The following is a 25,743-nucleotide window of genomic DNA, read 5'->3' as shown; positions in this document are numbered from 1 at the left end:
GTAACTACTTACATTTTTTGTGATTGGTAAAAGCAGCCTACAACTTTGGTTCATAGCCCTAGAAGCAGGGATGAGGAGTTCCTCGGAAGAGTCCATTTGCAGATCATGGACAAATAAGAAAGGAAGTGCAAAGCCAGTAAATAAGGAAAGCAAGAGAGGCAATTAGAGGCAACAACATAGGGACTGGCTCCTGGGTGAATTGACTCACTCTTCCTGGGAATGATCGTTTAGCCTGGTGTCGCTGAAAGCTGGACATCAGTTTGCTAAGTAGTAATATCTTAAGGGTGCTGCCCAGGGTCTAATTGTCACAGATGAGAAATGACCTGGCCCTGGGACAAGGTTTCCAAGAAGACTGAGCAAGTCTATGCCTAGTGTCCCAAAGGCCTACAGGTCACTCTTTGGGGCTTGTACTGACGGATTCAACTTCATACAACAGAAACCACTCTAGCTAATTTAAGCAGAACAGGATTTATTAGCAAACATTAAGTGGCTACAGAATTATCTGAGAGGCTGGAAGAGCTGGCTCTAGGATGAGCATCCAGGAACTCCTAGCCTTCAGAGATATACAGCCTCATCCATAATCAGAAAAGTTACATTTCTGCTGCAGGAGATCACTGAATTAGAAGCTGCTGACTGCAGAACATGCTGCCTCTGCCTCAGTTCATGCCAGATATGGGCTCTATTTGCCCTTCCTCTTAATTCAGTTTTGAATTCAAGTCTCCTTTGAGCATACTGGAGAGTCTTTCTGGAATCCTAGCTGCAAGGGAGTCTGGGAAACATAGTTTTGGGTTTCCTGGCCTCTTCAGCACAGGAAAACATGAAAATGAGGTTATAATAAATTCAAAGCAAGCCAATTGTAGTATCTGCCACAGGACCATATCCTTTCTAGATTCTAACCAGATTTGAAGCCCAAAAAACATACTTAACTGCCACTCTTTTAGTTAATATGCTGAGAGGCTTGGGGATGGAATATTGGATCCTGCTGGCCCCTGAGGGTTGGTGACTTGGGGGAACTTGGGTACTTTTTCAAAGGTTGTGGAAGCTGGAGAAAGACAGCCATGGTGCTCATGAGGATGTGATGGAAAGGGTCAGGCAGAGAGTATGAGGAGTACAGTGGGAGATGAGTTCAGACAAGCAGCTGAGTTTCAGTGTCCAGAGAAAGCAACTGACATTTCAAGAGCAGGAACTCAGGAATGGCCACCTGGTTGTTCCAATTAATTCTGCTAGAAGTCATGATGTTGGCCTGTTGCTGCATTAATCAGGAGGACACATGCGCATCACCCACTGTCTTCCTGGCTTCCTGGTCACTTGTTGATTTTAACTGAGACACAGATCACTCCATTTGATTACCTCACTGAGCAGCTTTCCTTCTGAGTAGGCCTGGCTTTTGTCTTCCCTGATGGGATTGGGTCATGAGACCCACCTGCAGGCCCAGGTTGGACCTATATCCTAAGCCAATCATGGCAGAGGCCAAAAGTGAAAGAATTCCAGCCTCATCATTCAGGAGGATATAATATTAAAACTAGGTGTCCACAGACCTGATATGTGGACCACCAGAAATTCATTCCTTTATTCATTCACTTAATCACATCTACTGAGCCCCTGTCATGCACCAGGCACATGGGTGCTCTGCATAGGTAAGGTCATGGTAAGCATCCTGGAAGATAGGAAAGACTCCCTTGGGTGGAGAAGCGATGGCAGAGCGGGTCAGGCAGAGACAACAGGATGTACACAAGCCCGGGGGCTGAAGTGGAAGTAACAAGGGGCAGAGGCCATGTGGCTGGAGGCTTGGGGCAGGGCCTGGACAGGAAAGGCCTTGTTGGCCCTCCTAAGGACTTTTGCTTTTCTCCTGAATGTAAGAGAAAGCAATTGAAAAAGGTGTTAGGCAGGAGGATGGCCATAATGAGGGCAGTGTTTAAAAACTACTCTGGTGATTTTTAAAACATCCTATACTTGCTTGCTTTCTTGAAGTATTGATAGGATGGGGTGGCAGGTATGGGGGGCAGTGGAGGTGGGAGAAAGTGGGTGGAGGCAGATTGGTTAGGAAGCCTTTGCAGTAGCAGTGAAGGTAAGAAGTGATATTATAGGGCCGGGCGTGGTGGCTCACGCCTGTAATCCCAGCACTTTGGGAGGCCAAGGCGGGCAGATTACGAGGTCAGGAGATCGAGACCATCCTAGCTAACACGGTGAAACCCCGTTTCTACTAAAAGTACAAAAAATTAGCTGGGCGTGGTGGTGGGTGCCTGTAGTCCCAGCTACTTGGGAGGCTGAGGCAGGGGAATGGCGTGAACCCGGGAGGCGGAGCTTGCAGTGAGCCAAGATGGCACCACTGCACTGCAGCCTGGGCGACAGAGTGAGACTCCGTCTCAAAAAAAAAAAAAAAGAAGTGATATTATCTCAGATAGGGGTGATGGTGGTAAAGAAGAGAAAGAGACAGGACTGAGATACAGAGAGGAGGAAGAAGACAATTGAAGGAGGAAGAACAGTGTTGTTCTTTTCACTGTAGTCACCTCAACTCTACTTTCACTTTTAGACTTGGTTTTCTTTTTTCATATTTATCTTTCCAACTTATATCCCAGTATAAGAAAATCAAAAGGGATGAGATTTATTTAAGAAAATTCACATCACAATATGAATATGCTTACATACAACCCATGCCAAAGACTTGGAAGTGCTGTAAAATCTGTATTTTATATAGTGCCATAGTTAAGAGCATGGATTTTGCAGAGAATCAGCTTTGTGACCTTGGACAAACTATTTCACCTTTCTATGCCACAGATTCACCATCTAGAAAATTGGGATGAAAATAGTAACTACCTTGGGTTTCACTGAGAATGAAGTCGGATAATACATACAAAACAGGCATAGAACCTGGCATAATGAAAATGCTCAATGAATGTTAATTAGTTTTGTTATTCTTAGCTTGTAGCTGACCATCCTCTGTACAGTTGATTGATGCTCCCGAAGGTCTTCAGAGCCACCAGTGAGCACCATACAAGCAGTTATAGCATGACAGACTTGTGCACAGATTGCAAGGACCCTGAAAAGATGGTTCTGCATATTGAATTTAATTCTGCCTGTTTTCTCCCAAAGCCAGGTTCTGCCTCTGGGACTGTGCAGAACTTGTTGGAGAAGCATTGCATGGCAGGGGAAATTGGGAGGCGGGGAGGAGAGGGTTGAAGAGGGTGAAGACTGTGAAGTGGAACACAGGGTTCCCACTCCTGTTGGGTAATTTCGATAGCAGTTTTATTGTGACTCATTTTGTTGTAGGGCTCTGATTTATTTTCTTATTCCTCATTCCTCTATGGAACATTTAAATGTGCCAAGCACTGTAATAGGTACTGAGGATTCAGCTATGAACAAAGTTTCGGCTTCCATGGAGTTTAAATTTTGGTGAGGTTATGTCTCTTGCCAGCAAAGTTTATTCTAGAGTTCTTCGCTGGCTGAAACTTCTTCCTGGAGGAAGGAAAGAAAGGAACCAATTGGGCACATTGCCTGTTCTAGAGTCATATTGAAAAGAAAGCCCTACTGTATATGGTTTGGAGCTTATTCCTTTTTGGGGAAATTTAGTTTGTATTCTATCAGGGAGGGGAATAATAGAGAAGTTATTAATCCCAACGAACTTTCCTATTAGTCCTCAAAATATCCATATGGGTAATGTATTGCTATCCCAGATGAAGAAACCGCGGGTAAGAGGTTGAATGATTTTCCCAAATAGAGGTGAGATTCAAGATTTTGAATTTACCTTCCATGCTTTGTTTCTTTCTTTTGGAAATTGGAAGTTATTTGTTCAATTGCAAACAAGTAAATTTAATGGCATTAGCTCGTCTGGCCATTGAAGTGATGGTGATGGTTAGAATCTCTAGTTAATAGATCCTATAGTGAGTATACTATCAGATAGACTGACCTTCATGGCATGTGACATAGCTCAGTGGTTCCCAAATGCCAGTTCCTGGACCAATGATAGTCTGTGACAAAGTTGTCACCAATTTTAGCAACGTGTGGAATAAAGTAAATTTAAACTAAAGGCCACTTCTCTTATGTCTCCTCAACATTCCATTATGGAATGATGGTAAAAGTAGGAGGGTTTTTTTTTTTTTTTGCTTTTTTTTGGGTTATTGTTATTTTATGAAATAAAAAGTTGGCAAACCTGTCTGTCAATCCTTTCTTGTTAAAGTTTCCCATTTGGTTTAATTCAAAAGGCTAGGGAAACTTGATATAGCTAACTAAATGAAAAATAGAAGTTCTGTTTCTGGCAGTATGAATACTAGATATTAAAAAAATCCTTCTGGTGCAAAGCACCTAAAAAAGAAAGTAAAGTTGGAAAAAATTATATATTTTAAAAAATGCATAGTTTTATTGGCAAGAAAGGAAAATTTTTAGAGGCCAAAAATGACAAGAAAGCACAAATACAGAGAAAGCCATACTTGGGAGAGAGGAGACAAATCTCAGGTTCTAAAGAAGGTGGGAAATAGGATTAAAGACTGAAAGCTGGCTCTCCTAAAAGGTGACGTCTTCTGTGAAAAAAGGAAATAGGAACTAAAGTGTCCCTCAAGAGGAGTCCAGTAAATACAATTACCCTTGGGATGCTGGGAAGGATAAATTTCTCCTGAAAGATTCATAACAGTGAGTCACTCCCACTGGATTTAAGTCTAGAATTCCCATTGCTATATGAGCTGAGAAATCCTAAGCTGATAATTCAAAATATTCTGGGTTACATTGTGTCTCCAGGTGCCTGGTAAGGGCAAACACAAACTCTCCTGAAGGCATGTACCTTGATTCCAAGCCTCAAAAATATCCTAAGATATAATTTCAATTAATATATGCTCAAAAATAAAAATCACAAAATAAAGGAGGAAACAAGATGTCATGGGGAGGGGGTGGGGTAATCAAAAGAAACATCAAGAATCAGGCCTGTAGAAACTTCAGGTATTAGTGATGTTGAGTATAAAATATAAAAGAGGTATTGAAAGTATAAGAAACTATCAAGCTGATTTTTTAAAAAGAACCAATTAGAACCTGTAGAAATAAAAAATACAACCACTGGAATTTAAAAATTTCAGTTACACAGGTGAAAAGAGAGTTAATGAACTAGAAGGTAGATATGAAGTAATTACTCTGAGTGCATAGAGGAACAAAGAGATTGAAAATATGGAAGGTAAGAGAAAGGGAAGATAAAGAGAGAGGGTGTAATATATATCTATAGAGAGTAATAATGGAGATAATGGGAGAGACTCATATTCAAAGTTATCGTGTAGGAAAAATTTTCAGAATTGGAGCAATAAAGAAATCTTGAGATTCAGAAATCCTTATGAGCACCAAGCAGGATAAACTAGAAAATCACACTTAGACACATCATATTGAAATTATAGAATATGAAAGATAAATAGATTGTAAAAGAAGCTAGAGAAAAGAAAAATTACCTATAAAGAAATGACAATAAACTGATAGCTTACTTCTCAACATCATTAATGAAAATTAAAGGAGAGATATACATTCAAAATCCTTCACTGGAAAAGATTTAACAAGCCAAATGTCATAGCTAAAGAATTACATGCCCCAAATGACTATGTTTTATTAGCTTTAGGAAAATACCTTTTCACCTGTAACTGGAATGAATTGCCCCACAAACTTGGAATTTAAATATGGACATTTTCCCTATTTTTGCAGTTAACCACGTAAGTGCTCTCCTATGCCTCCTTATCCTGAAGTTCAGCATCTTCTTATGAGAGTTCCCATGCCCTTTAATTGAATTGTCCAAGAACACTTACTCCAAAGCAGGTTGATCTCCTTCCAATGTGAGATGTAGAGGGAGATGAAATTTAGTCAGTTTATACTACCCGGTGCAGTTACTTTTTTCACTGCCATGTGTATTGCAGTTGAATTTTGCCTTGAAAAATTCCATGGATATTTGTTTACTACAAGGGCACTAACAAATCCAGATCATTGCATAATCACAGTGAGACCCTATTTGGGGTCTCTTAATTTAGAACCTTCTTGAGTGATAATTATAACCTCCCAGGAAGCAGTGGGTCACATCAACTACCTCCACTACAAGAATTACCGTCCTAATGTCTTAGGGTGGCCACCTTCTTTCAAAGAGTAGAGGCAGGTTTTTTTTTGTTGTTTTGTCTTTTTGTTTGTTTGTTTTTCAAGTTTCCAAACAAGAATTTGTTCTTTCTTTAAAAAATTTTTTTTTCTAAAAATAGTATCAGGTACAATTTTTTCCTGTTTTTTGTTTGTTCAAGTTTCAGCAAATGCTTGTTCCCCTCAGCCCAGCCCCAGGAGTCAGGACTGAGGGATGGGATAGTTGGGAACCACATGACTGAGTCTGAGAGTTGCCCCTTACCCCATATGAGGTATGTGGGTCACAGTCTGGCCAGGTGAGAGGAGGCACCCCAGTCCTTGGACCTGACTCTGCTTCCTGGACACCTTCCTCAGTCACACCCCAAAGCAAGGAGACACAGGTAGGAGGAAAGGGACAACTGGAGTCTGGAACTGTAGGTGAGGGGTGGTTAACCTCTGTGTGTGTGCGTACATGCACGCTCTCTTTCTCACACATACCACACAAAGACAAGCTTGTGCACACATTCATACGTATAATTTGGCTTTCAGAGCTAGGTCAGAGGGTAGGGGAAGTGAAGGGACTAGGGGAAGGAGAAGGCAAGCTGAGGCTTTGGCTACTGACTCAGTCCCTCTGGAATAACCCCTCTTCCCTCAGCTGAGGGAGAGCAGTTCTCCTCCTGCCCCCTGCATATGCCTCTTCAACTCCTGAGGTTGGAGCAATATCTGAGAGTTGGAAAGGAAGAGGGGTGATGCCAGTGATCAGGTGTGGGAGGTTACCAAGTCAATTCAATTTGAATAAATTATAAATTAAAAGTAAACAAAATAATAAGTGGTTCTTTTTCAGGACAGGGAGGCAACGCCGGCATGACTTGCCTGGGAACTTGGGATAACCTCAGGGTGGTTCTGGTTCCTCCCTACTACCTAAGCTGGACTGGGAGACCCAAGGGAGGGGACAGGCACATGGAGGACCCGAAGTAGGGCAGGGTGTAGTAAGGATCAGAAGCTTTAAATACCCAAATAATCAATCTGGGCATTAGCATGGTGAGGGCTTTAACTCGAGCCTGAAGGGTCTCTTGCCATCTCTCCATCTATGGGATGGGCAAGATGGGCAGGTCATTGATCCACATTGGTTCAGAGTGCTGGCAATCTGGGGAAAGGTGAATAATGTGTGTTAAGAGGGGCCCCAGTCACAGCCTGAAGTTCACAGGGGAGTCCTGCGTCCAGCTCCAGGCTCTAGCAGGAAAAAAGCCGGCAGAGATCTCCATTCAGGCTTAAGAGGCCTGAGCGGGAGCTCCAGAACCCAAGGTGCAGCGAGTAGCAGAGGAGGCAGTGGGTGGGGTTAGCATTTTTCTCCTCACCCACAGGCACCAAAAAGAGACAATGGCACAGGAAGGGCATGTGGCAGCAGCCATGTCCAAGAAGTCAAAGGTCACCAGGAACATCTTCACCATAGTCTGGTTGGGGTTAAATGTTACTTGCGTGGTGCCCACTTTGGGCATGCTGTAACTCTTCCTCCCCAGGGGGTTCAGATCCACAAAGCCCAGGAAGTGGGTGGGGGCATTTTGCTCAGAAACCTCAAAGGTGACAGTGACAGGTAGTGTGACATGGTGGGGGCAGTAGGACCCACTAGCTCCAGTCTCCGCTGTGAAGCCTTCAATGTGGCCAGATGGTGCAAAGCGTCCTTGCGACAATGATTCCTCAAAGTTGCCCAGTAGGGTACAGCTGACAGTAGGAGTAGGAACAGGGGAGGCACTAAGGGGTCTCAGCAGGCCTGGCCCCTTCCAGAGGCTTCAAAGTGGGCTCAGCTTCAGGTGATGGGCACCTGTCAGCCTCCGCCCCATGGGACTGCAGTCTGTTGGGTCCAAAACGGGCTCCTTGGGCCCAGGCAGCAGGTGGCTCCAGAAGGGTGTGGTTTGAGCATCAGAACTATTGGTAGCGGTAGGGTGGCCCAGGGTTCCCTGGCACCTCCAAAGGGCTGGCCCCTCTTCCTTAGAACTGACATTTGGGGCTTCTCCAGCAGAAGCAGCCTTTGCTTGGTGGGGCAGGGGCCTGGAGGTCCAAGGCTGGGGGTGTGTGCTAGGGACTGTGCCCACTGTCAATGCCAGGGGACTCCCTAGGCCAGAGGCTCCCCTCCTTGCCCACCCCAGCCAGTGGGTTCTTACCCCTTATTTGTGCAAGACTGCAAATCAGTGTCGAGCGTGTGTAGCTGGCCCAGAGGGCTGGCCCTGGGGACTTCCCCAGGGACCCCTGTTCCCCTGGATCTGGGGAAGCCCAGTCTCTGGTGTGCAAAGTATTTAGGAAGCATATGATTGGGGCCGGAGGGGGGACTCCAGGCTCCTGAAGTCCAAGAAGAGGTGGCACTACTTCCCTGTTCCATAACACAGAGGCCACGGTAGGAGAAATGGTGGCTGGCCACACCTACTCCCAGCCCCAGTCCCCCTGGGCCCAATAGCCTTACAGGAGATGGTTCTTCAGGGGGTAGTCCCTCTCTGGCCCCCAGCCCAGGGCCTCTCTCCAGCTCCTGAGGACTCTCAGTGGGTGGGGCTGATCGCTTCTGGGCCCTGTGAGGCTCAGAGGCACCAGCTGGAGGGAAAAGATAGATAACTGGTAGACCCTGGGGGATGTCGCTGCCCCCCGCCCTGCCACTTGCTGAGCTGTAGCCCATGAGCAGGCCACCCTGGAAGGCCCCCTGCCTGACTGGAGGCTGTGAAGGGCCAGCCTCTGGCTCTGAGGATGGAGACAGCTCTGCCTGCATGTGTTACATGAAGCCCCCCTTGGGTCAGGGGAGTCATCCCCATATGGTCTTTATGCTGGGCTTGTGCTGGGGGGTCTAGGGACATCCGGATGAAGAGGGCTCAAGCCTAGCCATGCATCCCCTCTTCCTGACTGATGCCTTGTTCCCCTAGCTTGCAGTCTGATTCATGCCCACTGCACTGGCAGGGTGACTGCCACCATTCATTCCATGCAGCTCCTGGGCTCAGCAGGACCCTGTAGTTCTGTGAGTCTCATTGCACTTGAGGAGGTGGTAGCAGCGGCAGAGTTTTAAAACCACAGCAAACAACAAAGGTCTTGCATTCATCTCTCCCAGGGCAGTGAAGCCTGCTCGGTCTAGACTTACACAAGAGACTACTCAATGACTTTCACAGAAAAGAGATCTTCCTACGGTGACATTTTCTCCTCCTAAGCCAATAAAGTCATCTTACTCACAGTCCACTTCCAGGAACTGACCTCAAATGGACAGAATCTACTTATATCATGGCACAGCTGTCAACTTCTCTTGCTTAAGAGGAGAATAACACTCACAAAATTGCTCCAGATGGTGGTGCAACTTTTTTGGGCCAAGTACTACAACTGAAAAGCATGAACAGAGTTTTACCAGTGGGTTACAGGTTTGTTTATATGAAAATTGCACTGCCTGTTTATTTCTAATAGGGAAAATATTTCTGATGGTATATGATTCCTAAATGAAATGATGCTAACAAATGTTCGCATATTTTGTGAGGGGAACATAGCAAATTGTAAGATTTGATCTGCAGATATCAAACTCATTTTCTTTACTGGAAAACAGGTCTGACTGCCTGGTACGATTATGTTGGGAAAAATGCAGCTGTAGGTCTCTTCATTTGGAACACGAACGTATATCACAAAGCTAACCAGATCACATTCATGCAGTAGCAAACACAAATCAACTGTGGCTAGCAAATGTGTGTACAAAATATATTGACATCAACATCAGTTTGGTGCTTTCTTGTGATCAGATCCAGGGAAATAGAAACCAGCCATCTAAAACCTAATCACTTGCAAAAGAGCATTTATGTTACCAGCAGTTTAAAGGAAATGAATGTTCACTGAAGAGCAGCCTATGCTGAACTCTCATTTTTACATGTATTCAACTATATACATGCTGGCTCATCATTTTAAAACTCTTATCGGCCGGGTGCAGTGGCTCATGCCCGTAAGCACTTTAAGAGGCTGAGGTGGGCGGATCATGAGGTCAGGAGATCGAGACCATCCTGGCTAACACGGTGAAACCCCGTCTCTACTAAAAATACAAAAAATTAGCTGGGCATGGTGGTGGGCACCTGTAGTCCCAGCTACTTGGGAGGCTGAGGCAGAGAGTCACTTGAACCTGGGAGGCAGAGGTTGCAGTGAGCCGAGATGCGCCACTGCACTCCAGCCTGGGTGACAGAGTGAGACTCCATCTCACAAACAAACAAGCAAACAAAAAAACCATATTATCATTTATTAAATGTGATTGGGTAGCTCTGGATCCTTGGTCTGTTATTTTTTTTAAGGCATAATAAGACCAGGACTTAAAAAAAAAAACACCCTGTAAAATGTATGCTGTTTAAGAAATAAAAGTCACTTTTATTCCAACGTGCTATCTTTATTGAAATATTTTAAACATTTATTGCAAAAACAATAAATGCTTTTTATTTTTCAAACGTAAACAATACTTAAGTATCAAAGTGAAAACTGAACATTGCATATAACCCTGGTCCATCCCATTTCCTGCAGAAAACCACTATTAACAGTTTTGGGCTTATACTTCTAGATGTAGTTTTATTTCCTGAAACTTTCTCTTTTACTAAATACTGTATCTTAGAGATGTTTTGATATCAGTACATACAGAGATACCTTATTGTTTCACAGTATTTCATAGAACAGATGTACCATAACTTACTTCCTACTGATAAACATTTAGATTGTTCTCAACGTTTCACACATAAAAACAAAACTGCAGCGATTATTCTTTGCACACACATCTCTGCATAATATAAGAACATTTCTGAAGATTTCTAGAATTGAATCAACATGTCAAAGGATCTACATATTTTATATTTTAATACGTTGTGCTCATCAAAACATTTTTTTCTGAGTTTCTCATTAGATTAGATAAGCTGTGTTTTGTTTTGTTTGTCTTAGCTCGTTTAACCTCTAGAAAACTAGTGACATGCTTTTGGAGAAGCCCCTCTTAAAGAAGGCCAAAGAAGCTGAGAAAGCACAGAGGAAATAGTCAAGGCTCACCTGGGAAAGCAACACAGCTTCACCATCATTCTCTCGTCCCTGAGAAAATAAATCCAAACAAACAAGTATATCGAGTACTGGGTGTTCAAAACCACAAGAAGAATTTTTGTTGTTGTTGTTAAATTAAAGCCTTAAGTAGTCTTAAATGATGTAGCAAAATATGTCCATTCAATGTGGATACTTATCTCCTCGGATATGAAATGATTTCATATGGCAGTATTTTTATATTCCACGTTCTTACAAGTTTCACATATTCCATTACTTAAGCGTTCATATTTCTCACAAAGGCTTACATTCCTCAGGAGTACAATGTTTTAGAACAAAGAATGCATTCAATAAATCTTTACAGAGTCAATCTTTACAGAGGACATTTCTCCTGTAGACAGGAGTGAATACATATAAAGGACAAATAACGAGGCAAGGCCTTTGTACCTTTCAGGCATCTGCAAAATGAAGAACTGAATTCAAATTTTGATAGGCATGGCTTTCAGAGAAGTCTGACAGAAGCTATGCATGAATTTCTTTTTTTCTCTTTTACAGTTCCCTTCTTACTTAAAAAAAAAAAAAAAAAAAATCCTGAGGTGGCTTAGTGATATCAACTATGGAGAGCGGTGTGGGTGATACTTCTAAGTGCACAATAACCAACAGGTCTCCCTCCTGGAAAAATTCTCAGATGCTGAGGAAAATATTTCCTGTGGCCAAAAGATTTTCTTCACTAGTTTTTGTCAAAATGTCTTTTCCCAGTTCAAGTTCTCTGACGTTGACTGATGTGGGCCCACTTGCAAAAGGCCTTCCCACATATCTCATAGAGTTTATCTCTGGAAGGAATTCTTCAATGCCAAGTGAGGATGAGCTGCAGGTCACAGCTTTCCTACTGTCACTGAATTCAGAGTGCTTCTCTTCAGTGTGGCTCCTTATGTGTCAAAGAAAAAAAAAAAAGAAAGAAAGAAAACCCACAAATTCCCACATCATTTGCACTCAAAGGTTTTTTCCTCCAGAGTGGATCTTACTCTGTTGGGCAAAAGCAGAGTGGTAGCCAAAGTCCTTTCTACATTCAACGCACTCATAAGGTTTCTCTCCAGTGTGACTCCTTGTGTGTCGAGTGAGGGAATAGCTGTAGTAAAAACCTTTCCCACATTATTTACACTCGTAGGGCTTTCCTGTAGTGTGGGTCATACTATGTGGAAGAAAACAGAGTGGTAGGTGAAGGTCTTCCCGCACTCACTGCACTTGTGGGGCTTCTCTCCCGCGTGAATCTTCATGTGCCGGGTTAAGGAAGAGTTGTAGAAAAAGGTTTTTCCACATTCTTTGCACCCAGAGAGTTTTTCTCCAGTGTGGGTCATACGATGCTGGATGAAGACAGAGTGATAGTTGAAGGTCTTTCCACACTCGCTGCACTCATAGGGCTTCTCTCCAGTGTGAATCCCGTGGTGGCACAAGAGGCGCGACCTGAGGTTGAAGACCTTCCCGCACTGCACGCACTTACAGGGGTTCTCCCCTGTGTGAATCCTCACCTGTCGAACGAAGTCGACCTTTTCACGAAAGGCTTTTCCACACTCCTGGCATTCATAAGGCTTCACCCCATTGTGAATCTGCTGATGTCGAACAAGGAGGCTGTTCTTGTTAAACACGTTCCCACATCCCTTGCATTTGTAGGTCTTCCCCTCATGAGCCAAAGTGTCTTTACTTGCTCCCTGGGAGTCACATTCATGGAGATTGTCCCCTGTGGAGACCTGCTCCTGTAAAACCTGTGAGTGCAGACCACCACCTGTCCCTAGCCCATCGCGTTTAGGGCTCATTTTCCTCCAGAAGGTCTCCGTGTGGGAGACGGTAGCCAGACTCAAGTGCCCTTCTGCATTTCCAACCGCTCTTTCCTTCACTCACCTCAACCTGGAGGAACTTCGGGTTCCCTGAGTTAGTCCTTCCAGGAGCAAGGCTCCCTAGGACAAGGCTAGCTGGCCTTGGCTTTTACTTTGTCACCCGGACAGCGGCTTTGGCAAAGGTCTCTTCTGCTCTTTTATCACTGCTTCAGCTGGTAGGTCAACTCTGGTTCGCAAGCCCCAGTGAGGAGGGGTCTGCAGGTCTCTGGTGTCACCTCCCAGTACAGGGTCCTCTGGGGCTGGTCCAGCTGCTCCCACTTCTTCCGGGTTAAGATCATGGACATGTCCTGCACCACTGCCTCGGATGTCGCTGCAATGGAGCAAGACAAAAGCCACGTGACACCCACATCCGCATGCGCAGAGAATACTTCCGACTACAGATACCAGAGAGCCGCGTGCCCCCTCCGCCAGCCAAACTACAAGTCTCAGAGGCCTCAGTTTCATTTTTTAATTCCTGGGAATTTAACCCTCAATTATTCTAAATGGAAGTTGATGCCGGTTGGGTCGGGGGAACCTGCAACCTTGTGCACAAACATGCACATGAGAACATGCATGTAAGGAACTTGTTCATGCAGGGTGTGGAGAGAGTGTGTCCACTTATCACTTAATTTTACCCGCTGACCCCACGATAAACTGTACCAAGGGGCTGGGCTTTAAAGTCAATCCAGTCAAAATAGTGTGGAGAAGACATGGAAATTCAGGATCTCTTTTATGTTGTGGATGATTCTGTAATTAGTAAAATCACTTTGAAAAGTTTGGTCCTATCTCCTAAAGGTCTTTCCAAAACAAAGTTTTCCCACACGTACCAGGAAATGTGTCCCAGAATGCTCACATTAGCAAACACCTGGAGAGAGTTCAGGAAAGAGAATGGCCACTGCGAAGAATACAACATTGTTCAGCCGCCTGGGATTGCTGCCGTCCAGTACTTCTCCCAGGGGAGCCAGGGAAGCATCACAGTTTATGTTGCAGAATCCTTAAAAATGAAGGGTGTAATAGTACCAAATCGCTCTGGAGCTGGTGAGGAGTGGAAGCCATCATATGGAGATTGGTGGCAGTGGCTTGAGCTTTGAGCAAAACGCTGATCCACTGCCCTCCCCTTCCCAAAATGCAGCTGGTTTTTAAAGTGAAGAGAGGATTGTGGAACCTGGGAATGAGAGGCAAATTGGAAAGTTCTGGCGAATACTGAAGAAGAGAACTGATGATCACTGACATATGGACCCCTTACTCCACCTCTCTTTGCTCTTCGTAGCAGCTGTTTGGAATGTTCCTCTCTCAGAATGTAATCAGCTCAAGAGGAGAGACACAAAGACACTGACATTACAGTTCTCCCAGTGAGGTGGCCTGGCAGGTTGACTTTTAGCGAATACTTATACTTTGTTTTATTTTTCTTTCTTCTGTGCTGGCCATAACCTCTATCTACTATACTGAAAGGAAGAGGTGCTATCAAATGCCATTTTCATTTTGCTGACTAAAAAAAATTCTTCTAATGTTTCATAACTAAGAATGTGTGTAGTGTGAAATTTTACTGGTATCACCAGCTTGATTACTTTTATAAGATATAAATATTGGGGTCAGAGAAATAAAAGAGCAGGCAGACATGCTAACTGAAAAATCCAACAGAGTTTTCTCACCCAAAGTATTTGGAACAAGTCAGTACAGTCACAATACAAAGCAGAAGGCTCAGCTGTGTTATCCAGTCAGTAAGACTCTCCCCAAGATGGGAGGCAATAGTGGATGGCAATGACTTAGGCTGCTATGCATGAGCTCTTCTGAATCTGTTCTGAACTATCTTGCCAGGGACAGTGCCCCCATCATTCTCAGGACACTGCACATTTGATGGTGACGTTCTCTCCAGCAGTTGTTCTCAAAGTGTCATTCCTGGTCTCTGTTGTGTTCATTTTTAAGAGTTAAAGAGCTGGGCGTGGTGGCTCACGCCTGTAATTCCAGCACTTTGGGAGGCCAAGGCAGGCGGATCACAAGGTCAGGAGTTTGAGACCAGTCTGGCCAACATGGCGAAACCCAATCTCTACTAAAAATACAAAAATTAGCCAGGTGTGGTGGTACGCGCCTGTAATCCCAGCTATTCAGGAGGGTGAGGCAGGAGAATTACTTGAATCAGGGAGGCGGAGGTTGCAGTGAGCCAAGATGGTGCCACTGCACTCCAGCCTGGGCAACAGAGCAAGACTCTGTCCTGAGAAAAAAAAAAAGAGTTAAAGAAAGGCTGATCACTAAATACATGCGATCTAATCATGATCATGTGGGCGGTTACAAAACGCGTTAGTTTTGTTTCTTGGAAATGTCTATTTTTTTCTTTAATGAATTTGTCTTTCAGCATATTTTTATTTTTATTTTTTTTGAGACGGAGTCTCGCTCTATCGCCCAGGCTGGAGTGCAGTGGCGCAATCTCGGTTCACTGCAAGCTCCGCCTCCCGGGTTCACGCCATTCTCCTGCCTCCGCCTCTCCGAGTAGCTGGGACTACAGGCGCCCGCCATCACGCCCGGCTAATTTTTTGTATTTGGACGGGGTTTCACCATGGTCTCGATCTCCTGACCTCGTGATCCGCCCGCCTCGGCCTCCCAAAGTGCTGGGATTACAAGCGTGAGCCACCGCGCCCCGCCAGCATATGGTTTTAATGATATAAAACAGCTCCTAAAAATGATAAAAAATTTCTGTCATTTGAGCTGTCAGTAGCAAAGCTTGTAAGTAATGTGAGTATCTCAGCAAAAAGTTGGTACAAATTAGGTCATATCAATAACAATGCCCAGAGTCTGCTCTCTGGAAATTCTCAGGGGGTTTCTCACAAGGGATCCTGTGGATGACTTAACCAATGTGACTATAGACTGTCACCTGCAATTTTTGGTCCTTGAACACACCCATGGACCTCCCCTTATCACTGTAATCCAGGCATGAACATAAACTCTCTGGTGTTAGACCAAACTGTGCCTTTAACAGGACTTTTCTTAGGGCTGGGGATCACAGAGGGACTTTCATATAAAAAATAACAACTGGCTACTAGACAGGGCTGTTCTTGGAGTCCTCAGTTCCCAGTCCATTCAGCTGGCCTCCATACAGCTGCCTTCTGCTCAGAGCCCTTTCTCTTCACCACCATTTTAGGAAGAGGCCAGGTTTTCTCTACCACCCAGAAACACTTCGCACATGCCTCAATTCCACAGTGGCTAGGCCCAAGTCAAAGTCCAGACAGAGGAACTAACCCCAATCCAGGCCTGTATTCCCCATTTTCTGTTTCCATATTTTACAAAGATGCCTAATCAGTATATTATCTTCTTCCTTCAGTGGAGAATCCACCTTCATTCACACAATTGTGGCCTTACCCTATGACTCCAATAGTATATCCCTTTAGAACATAGTGTCACATTTCTACAAGATATACATACTTACCACTTTGGGTTGAATTGATCCCCCCAAAAGGATGAAGTCCTAACCTCCAGTACATGATGAGCATGTGACCTTATTCAGAAACAGAATCTTTGCAGACGATCAAGTTAAAATGAGGTCATTAGGATAGGCCCAACTAAAATGTCCTTGCGTCTAAAAACATGGATTCTCCTTGATTCTTTTTTTTTTGAGATGAAGTCTCTCTCTGTCACCCAGGCTAGAGTACAGTGGTATGATCTTGGTTCACTGCAAACTCTGCCTCCTGGGTTCAAGTGATTCTCCTCTCTCAGCCTCCTGAGTATCTGGGACTACAGGTGCATGCCACCATGCCCGGCTAGTTTTTGTATTTTTAGTAGAGACGGGGTTTCACCATGTTGGTCAGGCTGGTCTTGAATTCCTGACCTCAGGTGATCCACCTGCCTTGTCCTCCCAAAGTGCTGGGATTACAGACATGGGCCACCGTGCCTGGCCATGATTCTTCATGTTAGAAATACATTCTCCCTTGTATCTCCCTAGTCCTTTATCCTTTATCTCATGCCATCACTTTCTTCCTGGTGATACAGCTAACTATTTGTGCAGCCTGACTCTCTCACCAAACTGTAAGTTCTCAAGAGCAGAATTCCCACTGAACTCATCCTTATATCTCTCAGAGTAAGAAATACTGTGCCTTGCATGTGGCCAATGAGCCGATCCATATTTTGCCTAATTTGATTCCTTTTATAACCCTCAGAAAAAGGTGTTTTATACCCTTCAACCAATGAAGAGGAGTGTGGCCAAAGATGAGAATGACCTGTCCACATAGAATTCTTTCGCCATTGCTTATTGCTTCAAACAGTATTAAGCCCATGAAACAACAATCAAAACACAAAACCCAGCACAGCTCATTTATTAATTATCTCTTTTGTGAACCAACTCTTTCTTTGTGTGAGACAGCTCTGTTTCTGCCTGGTAAGGGAGCAGTCCACTTCAAATGCAAAAGCAAATTGTTACTGCAGCCACAGTTTTAGGACCTGCTTCTCCCCCTTTTCTGCTTGTGTGAGATGCCCTAGGGTCCTAGAGACATTGTAGATAAACTCAGCAACTGCCTCTTGGATGCCCAGGTGGATTCTGAAGTTCTCTCCCCATGGTGGTTGCTGTGGGGAAGAATGAGTTTCTGTTTTGCTCAGAAAATACTCTTTATGACTGGAGGTTTCCCATGTGCTTCTTGTCTGTTCTACTTGCCTACCAAGTTGCTGAGTTCTCAATTATATATGTATATATACATATATATTCATCAGCATGTTTTCCTTTACTAGACTAATAGCAAATCCTTCAAGTGCTGTTACGAAATGTCACCATCTCATGCTGTAATATCCCACTAAAAAGGTTCATAAATAGGAAACAGAAATATTTATTGTTTCTTGATCTATAAGGGTTGGTAAATTCAAACTGGAGAAGCTTAGGCTTAAGATGGAACTTACTTGTTGAATAACCTTGGGAAAATTACTTCATCATTGAGTTTCTTCACCTGGAAAATGGGGGATAAGACCAGATTCTCCACATCTAGGAATTTTCTCCTTGCCACATTTAGGTCTCAATTAGTCTGCAGTAAGACTATAGGAGAGAGGCTGTGTAGGCCCAGGTATGATAAATTAATAAATCTCCGGGTAGACAAGGAGTGGTAAAGAGAACATGTTGTCATAAGCAGAATTTGTGAATTCACAGAGCAGTTACATTTATAACTTCAATTTGAGATTTAAAGGGCAAATTTCAGATGAACCACCATGTTCCATTTTAATTCAATATGTCTTAGGGTTTTCCACCTGAAAACTCTTAGGTCCTTTGCTAAAAAGTCAGATCCAGTCTTATCAGTCTTTGATTATCTAGAAATAGATGATCATGCTGTCTCTAAGAGCTCATTAACTAACTCCTGTCATTTCCATCCTTCCTAATAAGCCACTCTAGTCATAGAGCATGGATTAAGATGTGGAATAAGGAACAATAAATATAGTCCACATGAAAGTCTAAGCAGGGTATCTCCCAAGCCATGCCTTCTCATTCTGGGTGTCCTAGACCTTTCCATAGCTTCTTGTTTTCTTATCCAATTAACATCTCCTCCATGATGCTGTTCAAAGTGGTCAATTTGAAGATTATTCTATTAATGTCTAGACAGGTGTGGCTGTTACTATTTGAGAACTTCAGCTGTCTCTCTGAAGACTTTTTGGCCTTTCTTCCACAAGGAGAGTAAACGGAGCTCATCTGGGGGATATCCTAGTATCTTTTCATCTCCTGTAGAGTTAAGACTGATTACTGTGGTGCTGCTTTCTGGAATTTGCCTTATATAAGACAGCTTGATTTATCCCAGCTGATATGGTTTGGATTTGTGTCCCCACTCAAATCTCATGTTCATTTGTAATCCCCAGTGTTGGAGATGGGGCCTAGTAGGAGATGTTTTGATCATGGGGGTAGATCCTTCATGAATGGCTTAGCACTATCCTTTTGGTGCTCTTCTCCTGGTAGAGTTCTCATGAGATCTACTTGTTTAGAAGTGTGTGGCACCTCCCCTCTTGCTCTTTCTTTCCCCTGCTCTGGCCACGTGAAGATATCTGCTCCAGCTTTGCCTTCCACCATGAGTAAAAGCTCCCTGATACCTCCCCCAGAAGCAGAGGCTGCCATGCTTCCTGTACAGCCTGTGGAACCATGAGCCAATTTAACTTCTTTTGTTTATAAATTACCCAGTCTCAGGTATTTCTGTATAGCAGGATAAGAATGGACTGATACAGAAAATTGGTATTGAGGAGTGGGGCATTGCTATAAAGATACCTGAAAATTTGGAAGCGACTTTGGATCTGGGTAATGGGCAGAGTTTGGAGGAGTGTGGAGGGCTCAGAAGACAGGAAGATAAGAAAAAATTTGGAACTTTCTAGAGACCTGTTAAGTTGTTGTGACCAAAATGCTGATAGTGATACAGACAATGATATCTAGGCTGAGAAAGTCTCAGAGGGAAATGAGGAACTTATTGGGAACTTGAACAAAAGTCACATTTGTTATGCATTAGCAAGGAACCTGGCAGCATTGTGCCCCTGTTCTAGGGATCTGTGGAACTTTGAACTTGAGAGTGATGATTTAGGGTATTTAGCAGAAGAAATTTCTGTGCAGCAAAGTGTGCAATAAATAACCTGGCTGTTTCTAACAGCTTAAACTCATATGCATGAGCAAAGAAATGACTTGAAACTGGAACTTATATTTAAAAGGGATGCAGAGCATAAAAGTTTGGAAAATTTGCAGCCTGGCAATGTGGTACAAAAGAAAAACCCATTTTCTGGGGGAGGAATTCAAGCTGGCTGCAGAAATTTGCGTAAGTAAAGAAGAGCCAAATGTTAATAGCCAAGACAATGGGAAAAAGGCCTCCAAGGCATTACAGAGACCTTTGTGGCAGCCTCTCCCATCATAGGCCCAGAGGCATAGGAGGGAAAAATGGTTTCCTGAGCCAGGCCCGTGCTTCCCTGTGCAGCCTTGAGACACTGCTCCTAGCATCCCAGCTACTCTAACTCCAGCTGTGACTCAAAGGTGCCCAGGTACAGCTTGGGCTGCTGCTTCAGAGGGCACAGGCCACAAGCCTTAGTGGCTTCCATGTAGTGTTAAGCTTGCAGGTGCACAGAGGGCAAGAGTTGAGGCTTGGGATCTTCTGTCTAGATTTCAGAGGATGTATGGAAAAGCTGTCCAGGCAGAAACCTGTTGCAGGGGTGGAGCCCTCATGGAGGACCTCTACTAGGGCAATGTGGAGAGGAAATGTGGGGTTGGAGCCTCCACACAGAATCCACACTGGGGACTGCCTAATGTAGGTATGAGAAGAGCACCACCGTCCTCCAGACCCTGGAATGGTAGATACAATGACAGCTTGCACTGTGTGCCTAGAAAAGCTGCAGGCACTCAACACCAGCCCGTGAAAGCAGCCAGGGTGCTGTACCCTGCAAAGCCTAAGGGGCAGAGCTGCCCAAGTCCTTGGGAATCCACCTTTGCATCAGTGTGCCCTGGAAGTGTGACATGGAGTCAATGGAGATTATTTTGGAGTTTTAAGACTTAATGACTGTCCTGCTGGGTTTCAGACTTGCATGGAGCTTATATGCCATTTCTTTTGACCAATTTCTTCCTTTGTAATGAGAGTACTTACCCAATGCTTGTATCTTGGAAGTAACTAACTTGTTTTTAATGCTACAGGCTCATAGGTAGAAGGGACGAGCCTTGTCTCAGATAAGACTTTGGACTTTGGACTTTTGCATTAATGCTGAAATGAGTTAAGACTTTGGAGACTGTTGAGAAATGATGATTGTATTTTGCAATGTGAGGACATAAGATTGGGAGGAGCCAGGGGGCAGAATGATATGGTTTCGATCTGTGCACCCATATCTCACATTCAATTGTAATCCCTAATGTTGGAGGAGGGGTCTGGGGGGAGGTGATTTGATCATGGGGGTAGATCCTTCATGAATGGTTTAGCACCATCCCTTTGGTGCTATTCTCATGATAGAGTTTTCACAAGATCTGGTTTTTAAAAGTGTGTGGCACCTCCCTTCTCACTCTGTTTCTCCTGTTTTGGTCACGTGAAGATGCCTGCTCCAGCTTTGCCTTCTGCCATTAGTAAAAGCTCCCTGATACCTCCCCAGAAGCAGATGCTGCCATGCTTCCTGTACAGCTTGTGGAATCGTAAGCCAATCAAACCTCTTTTTAAAAATAAATTACCCATGGCCAGGTTTAGTGACTTATGTCTGTAATCTCAGCACTTTGGGAGGCTGAGGCAGATCACTTGAAGTCAGGAGTTTGAGACCAGCCAGGCCACCATGGTGAAACCCTGTCTCTACTAAAAATACCAAAAAACTTAGCTGGGCATGGTGGTGCATGTTTGTAATTCTAGCTACTTGGGAGGCTGAGGTGGGAGGATTGCTTGAACCCAGGAGGTGGAGGTTTCAGTGAGCCAAGATCACACCATTACACTCCAGCCTGGATGACAGAGTGAGACTCATCTCAAAATAAATAAATAAGTAAATAAATAAAATAAAATAAATTACCCAGTCTCAGGAATTTCTTTATAGAAGTGTGAGAATGGACTAATACACCAGCCCACTCTTTCTACACAGACTCTTTATAAAACAGTGCCCAATTCTATAGGTTTTTATTGTGCTTCACAATTTGAGACTCCTCTCCCAGAGCTGATAGAAAATAACTCTTCATCACTCTGACATTCAGAGTCTATTCCACAACTCCAGAGCAGGGCTTCCCTAAGAAACTCCCTTTTTAACATGCTCTGTAGCAGAAGAGTACACATTCTTCAAAAATACCCAACTGGTTTGGCCCTGTATTTCTCAAATGGTTCTTTTATTTATTCATTAAAGCTTAATTGATAGATTGCGGTTCTGGCCAAGATCAAGTAGCCCCATTTCTTACTAGTTCTGCCTCTTACAAATAAAAAATTTCAGATATAACACAATAAACACAGGAAGACTGTCAGAGGCGGATGGAAAAAAGTGAGCTGCCCTAGAACCTCAGGGCTTGAGGAACAACACAGTGGAGGGCTCCCTAGGTTTTCTTTTTGCCTCTAATCTTTCCTGAACTGCAGGGTGTTGGAGAAACCTGTAACCTGGAATTACCAATAGGCAGAGACAAAAGAAGCTCCAAGAAAATTATATGTTTAGTCAAGGACTGGGAAAACAGCAACTTAATAGAACAGAAAACTTTTTGGTAACACCTGGCTTGCTTCAACCAAATATCAAAAGAAAAAAAATGACCAATTTGTGGTGACAGATGTATAGAGTGCAAGAGTGAATGAAAAGAGATGAGACTGAAGATATGGGTAGAACCTATGTGTTTGCAGGACCTTGAGTACTAGATAGAGCACCAAGACTATTTGGACTCCATGTTGTGGATTTAGGGAAACTACAAACAAAGCTTAAGTGACTAACAACAGGTTCAGATTTGATTTTTAGGTGGATCACCCCAAGTGTTATAGGGAGGCAATTGCAGTTCCGAGAGATTGTAAAATCTTCCATTTGGCCTAGAACATTGGACGTGTGGGGGAAAGGAAAGATTCCAGAAATTTAAGGGCTTGGTAATTGGATGTTGGAGATAGTGGTGGAGATAAAGTGTTCAGAATGACTTGTAGCAGCCAAGTTAGTGAGGAAGAATCTACAGTGACAAAGTAGGAGTGTTTGGACCACTAGGAAAGAATCTGAAGGATTTATGAGGTCAGACTGCAGTTGAGGCCTGAAAAGAACCATTTGATCCTTATAAACGTGAGCCACTTCCACCAGCCCTCAAGAAGTAGAGATGAACCCAGAGGGTTGAGAATAAGTGAAGTGTTCATTGAGCTCTTTTCATCTGGGTTGAGTTGACTGAGTGGCAGGAAATTCATGGATGATATGGCTAAACTGTAAACAGCTGTGTCAATGTAAAATATGACTGAAAATTTTTTGAGACTTCTTCTATCAAGCGGTGTGGTCCATGTTTCCTCACCTTGAATCTGAGAAGATCCGTGACTACCTGGAACAATCAAGCATGGTGCTATGTGAAGTCGTGCTATATGATTTCTGAGGCTAGGTCATAAAAGGTCATGCCCAGTTTTCTTGGGACATGAACTGCCATGTAAACTATCTGACTACTTCGAGATGCCCAGGAGGGAGAGGCCACGTGAAGACTCTCTAGTCAACAGCCGTAGCTGAGTTCAGCCTTCCAGCCATCCCCACCAAGGTACAGATGTGACTGAAGCCATTTTGGACCCTCCAAACTAGCCCATCTGCCAACTGAGTCCCACTGAATGGCATCAGTGGATGCCACAAGGAGCAAAAAACTCACTATTATGAGCCAAATTGTATCCTCCCCAAAATTCATATGTTGAAATCCTAGCCCCTAGCACTTCAGAATGTGACTATTTGGAGACAGAGCTTTAAAGAGGTCATTAAGGTAAAATTAGGTCATATGGGTGGGCCCAAATCCAATATGACTGGTGTCCTTGTAAGAAGAGGAGGTTAGGACACAGACACACACAGAGGGCATGTGGAGACACATGGAAAAGTGGCATCTACAAGCCAAGGAGAGAGGCCTCAGAAGAAATCAACCCTGCTGCCAACTTGGTCTTGGACTTCTGGCCTCCAGAACTACAAGAAAAAATATTTCTGTTGTTTATGTTACTTTACTTTGTAACCTGTAGTACTTTGTTATGCAGCCCTAGCAAACTACCACACTCACCCAGCTAAGAACTTGTCACTCACAGGAATTCTGAAAGACAAGAAAAAATAAAATGGTTACTGTTTTAAGTTGCTACATTTTTGGTAGTTTGTTCCACAGAAATAGGAGTGGGAACAAGTTTGGAACTCTAAAGTTTCTCTTGCTCTATGGATCTAGTTTTCCATCACCTTGTTGGTTTAGAATGGACTGCGTGGGCAAACTCAAATAATTGATACCACTCAACAGAGAAGGTGGGGTGAAAGACCAGAGCCCACACTTAAGGTTTTTGTGGTACTCGAGAACTAGAATTTTTTAAACAAGTTTTAAAATATTATCTCCTTAGTTTGAAAAAAAAAAAAAAAACACTGGAAAAAAACTGTGCATATGATGCATTTTATATAGCTATTTTGTGGATATGCCGTTTGGTCAGAGGGGATTCCTTGGGAGAGAGAATTGCAGTACCAGATTGCAGGCCAAGAGCCCTGTCTGACCTAGATTCTGATTTTCTAGAAGAGTGATTATAGCTCTGGAAGCAGGGGTTAGGTCTCATGGCCTTCACTAGGAAGCACTTTTCTTAGCCGTGGGGAATATTACAATACAGCTAATTACAGGCTGTCTGCTAAGATTTTACTAATTACTTCATTTGCATTAGTCTTGTTTTCCTAAGGAGCCTATAAGCTTTCTGGAAGCATCTTGAGGACAGGGACACAATTCTCTGGGGTTTTCTACTCCAGACAGACCCACCTCAGTACCAGACACCCTGAAGACATCATATAGTAGAGACAGGCCGTAGAACATGAGACACGAGGAAAATGGGTTCTAGAGTCAGCCTAAGTGGATTCAAATCCAAATTTTGCCTCTCACTAGCTCTGTCACCTAGAGCAAGTTGTCTAACCTTTCCAAACTCATTTCCTCATCTGCAAAATGGGAATATTCATAGTATGTACTTTACAAAGCACTTGGAACTGTGCCTGTTACCTAGCAATCGCTCAATTCACATTAGTAACTGGTCATGTTAACTAATATTTTTTTAGGTTGACTTAACTCTGAAAGTTAAAGGGCTCCTACATACTACTGTCAGGTTTGGGATTTGCATGTAGGGAGGGGGACAGGGAGGTGGGTAGGCAATGCTGCTGGAGTTAAAGAACCTGGGCTTTGGAGGGACCTAAATCCCATCTCCGCTTTGTACAGGCTGGGTGCATTTGCATTAGCCCCTGCCGTTGACACAGGGCCAGGTGATGAGGATTTTCAAGGCATTGCTGTCACTTCTTCTCTCTCCATCTCTCTCCTCTCCCCTGACAGGTGGACAAATCCCAGAGGAACATCTGGCTCCCAGACCTGGCCAGATGTTCTGTCAGACCTGGAGACCCCTGCTGAAGCCAGAGAGACTAAGGATCCACCCCACCATAGCAGGGACTTTGAGAAATTAAAAAAGAGCAAGTTAATTAGAAAATGCTTAATTAGAAAATCAGTTCCCTAGAAAAAAGGAAATTAACTGAAAAATAGGCCTTAATCAGGAAAGTGTGGGCACAAGAATCCAGTGCTGGAACTGGCTTGCGCTGGCATGTGAGAGACGGTCGTGCACATCTCTTCCCAAGTTCAGCAGCATCAGGTTGGCAGCTTGAAAGCAGCCACAGTGGGAGTGTTTACACCACTCACATTCACTAATGTTTCAAGCCAGGAATTTTTCTCAGTGATTTGGTCATTAAATATTTACTTGGACACCTAGTCAGAGGACCCCTGTATCTCTGGTGCTGCCCGCGTAGTAGGTCTAGAAACGTGTATTGGAAACTTGACCCTGCGATTTCTTTTCTTTTCTTTTTAAGACAGAATTTCAATCTTATTGCCCAGGCTGGAGTGCAATGGCGTGGTCTCGGCTCACTGCAACCCCTGCTGCCAGGGTTCAAGTGGTTCTCCTGCCTCAGCCTCCCAAGTAGCTGGGATTACAGGCACTTGCCACCATGCCCGGCTAATTTTTGTATTTTCAGTAGAGGGGTTTCACCATGTTGGCCAGACTGGTCTGGAACTCCTAACCTCAGGTGATCCACCTGCCTCAGCCTCCTAAAGTGGTGGATTACAGGCGTGAGCCACCACGCCTGGCCTGACCTTGCAATTTCTTGATTCCTTCAAAGCTAATGTCCCCAAAGTAATTTGCACAATATGAATAATTGT

At 43.9% G+C, this 25,743-nt stretch overlaps 1 protein-coding gene and 1 pseudogene across 1 annotated transcript; both read right to left on the bottom strand.

Annotated features, from left to right (window-relative positions):
• Positions 1-7,197: 7,197 nt before the first annotated feature.
• Positions 7,198-8,830, bottom strand: LOC116466315 (atos homolog protein B-like; annotated as a pseudogene).
• Positions 8,831-12,072: 3,242 nt separating this feature from the next.
• ZNF80 (zinc finger protein 80) lies at positions 12,073-12,941 on the bottom strand. The gene is given in 2 exon segments (XM_058437058.1): positions 12,073-12,278; positions 12,281-12,941. Coding segments are annotated over 2 exon segments (819 nt in total). The 5' UTR covers positions 12,894-12,941.
• Between the last annotated feature and the right edge of the window lie 12,802 nt (positions 12,942-25,743).

Source organism: Hylobates moloch, unplaced genomic scaffold, assembly GCF_009828535.3.
Source record: "Hylobates moloch isolate HMO894 unplaced genomic scaffold, HMol_V3 SCAFFOLD_4, whole genome shotgun sequence".
Lineage (NCBI taxonomy): Eukaryota > Metazoa > Chordata > Mammalia > Primates > Hylobatidae > Hylobates > Hylobates moloch.
Note: the sequence above shows the minus strand (reverse complement) of the source record. Positions and strands in the feature narration are given on the sequence as shown.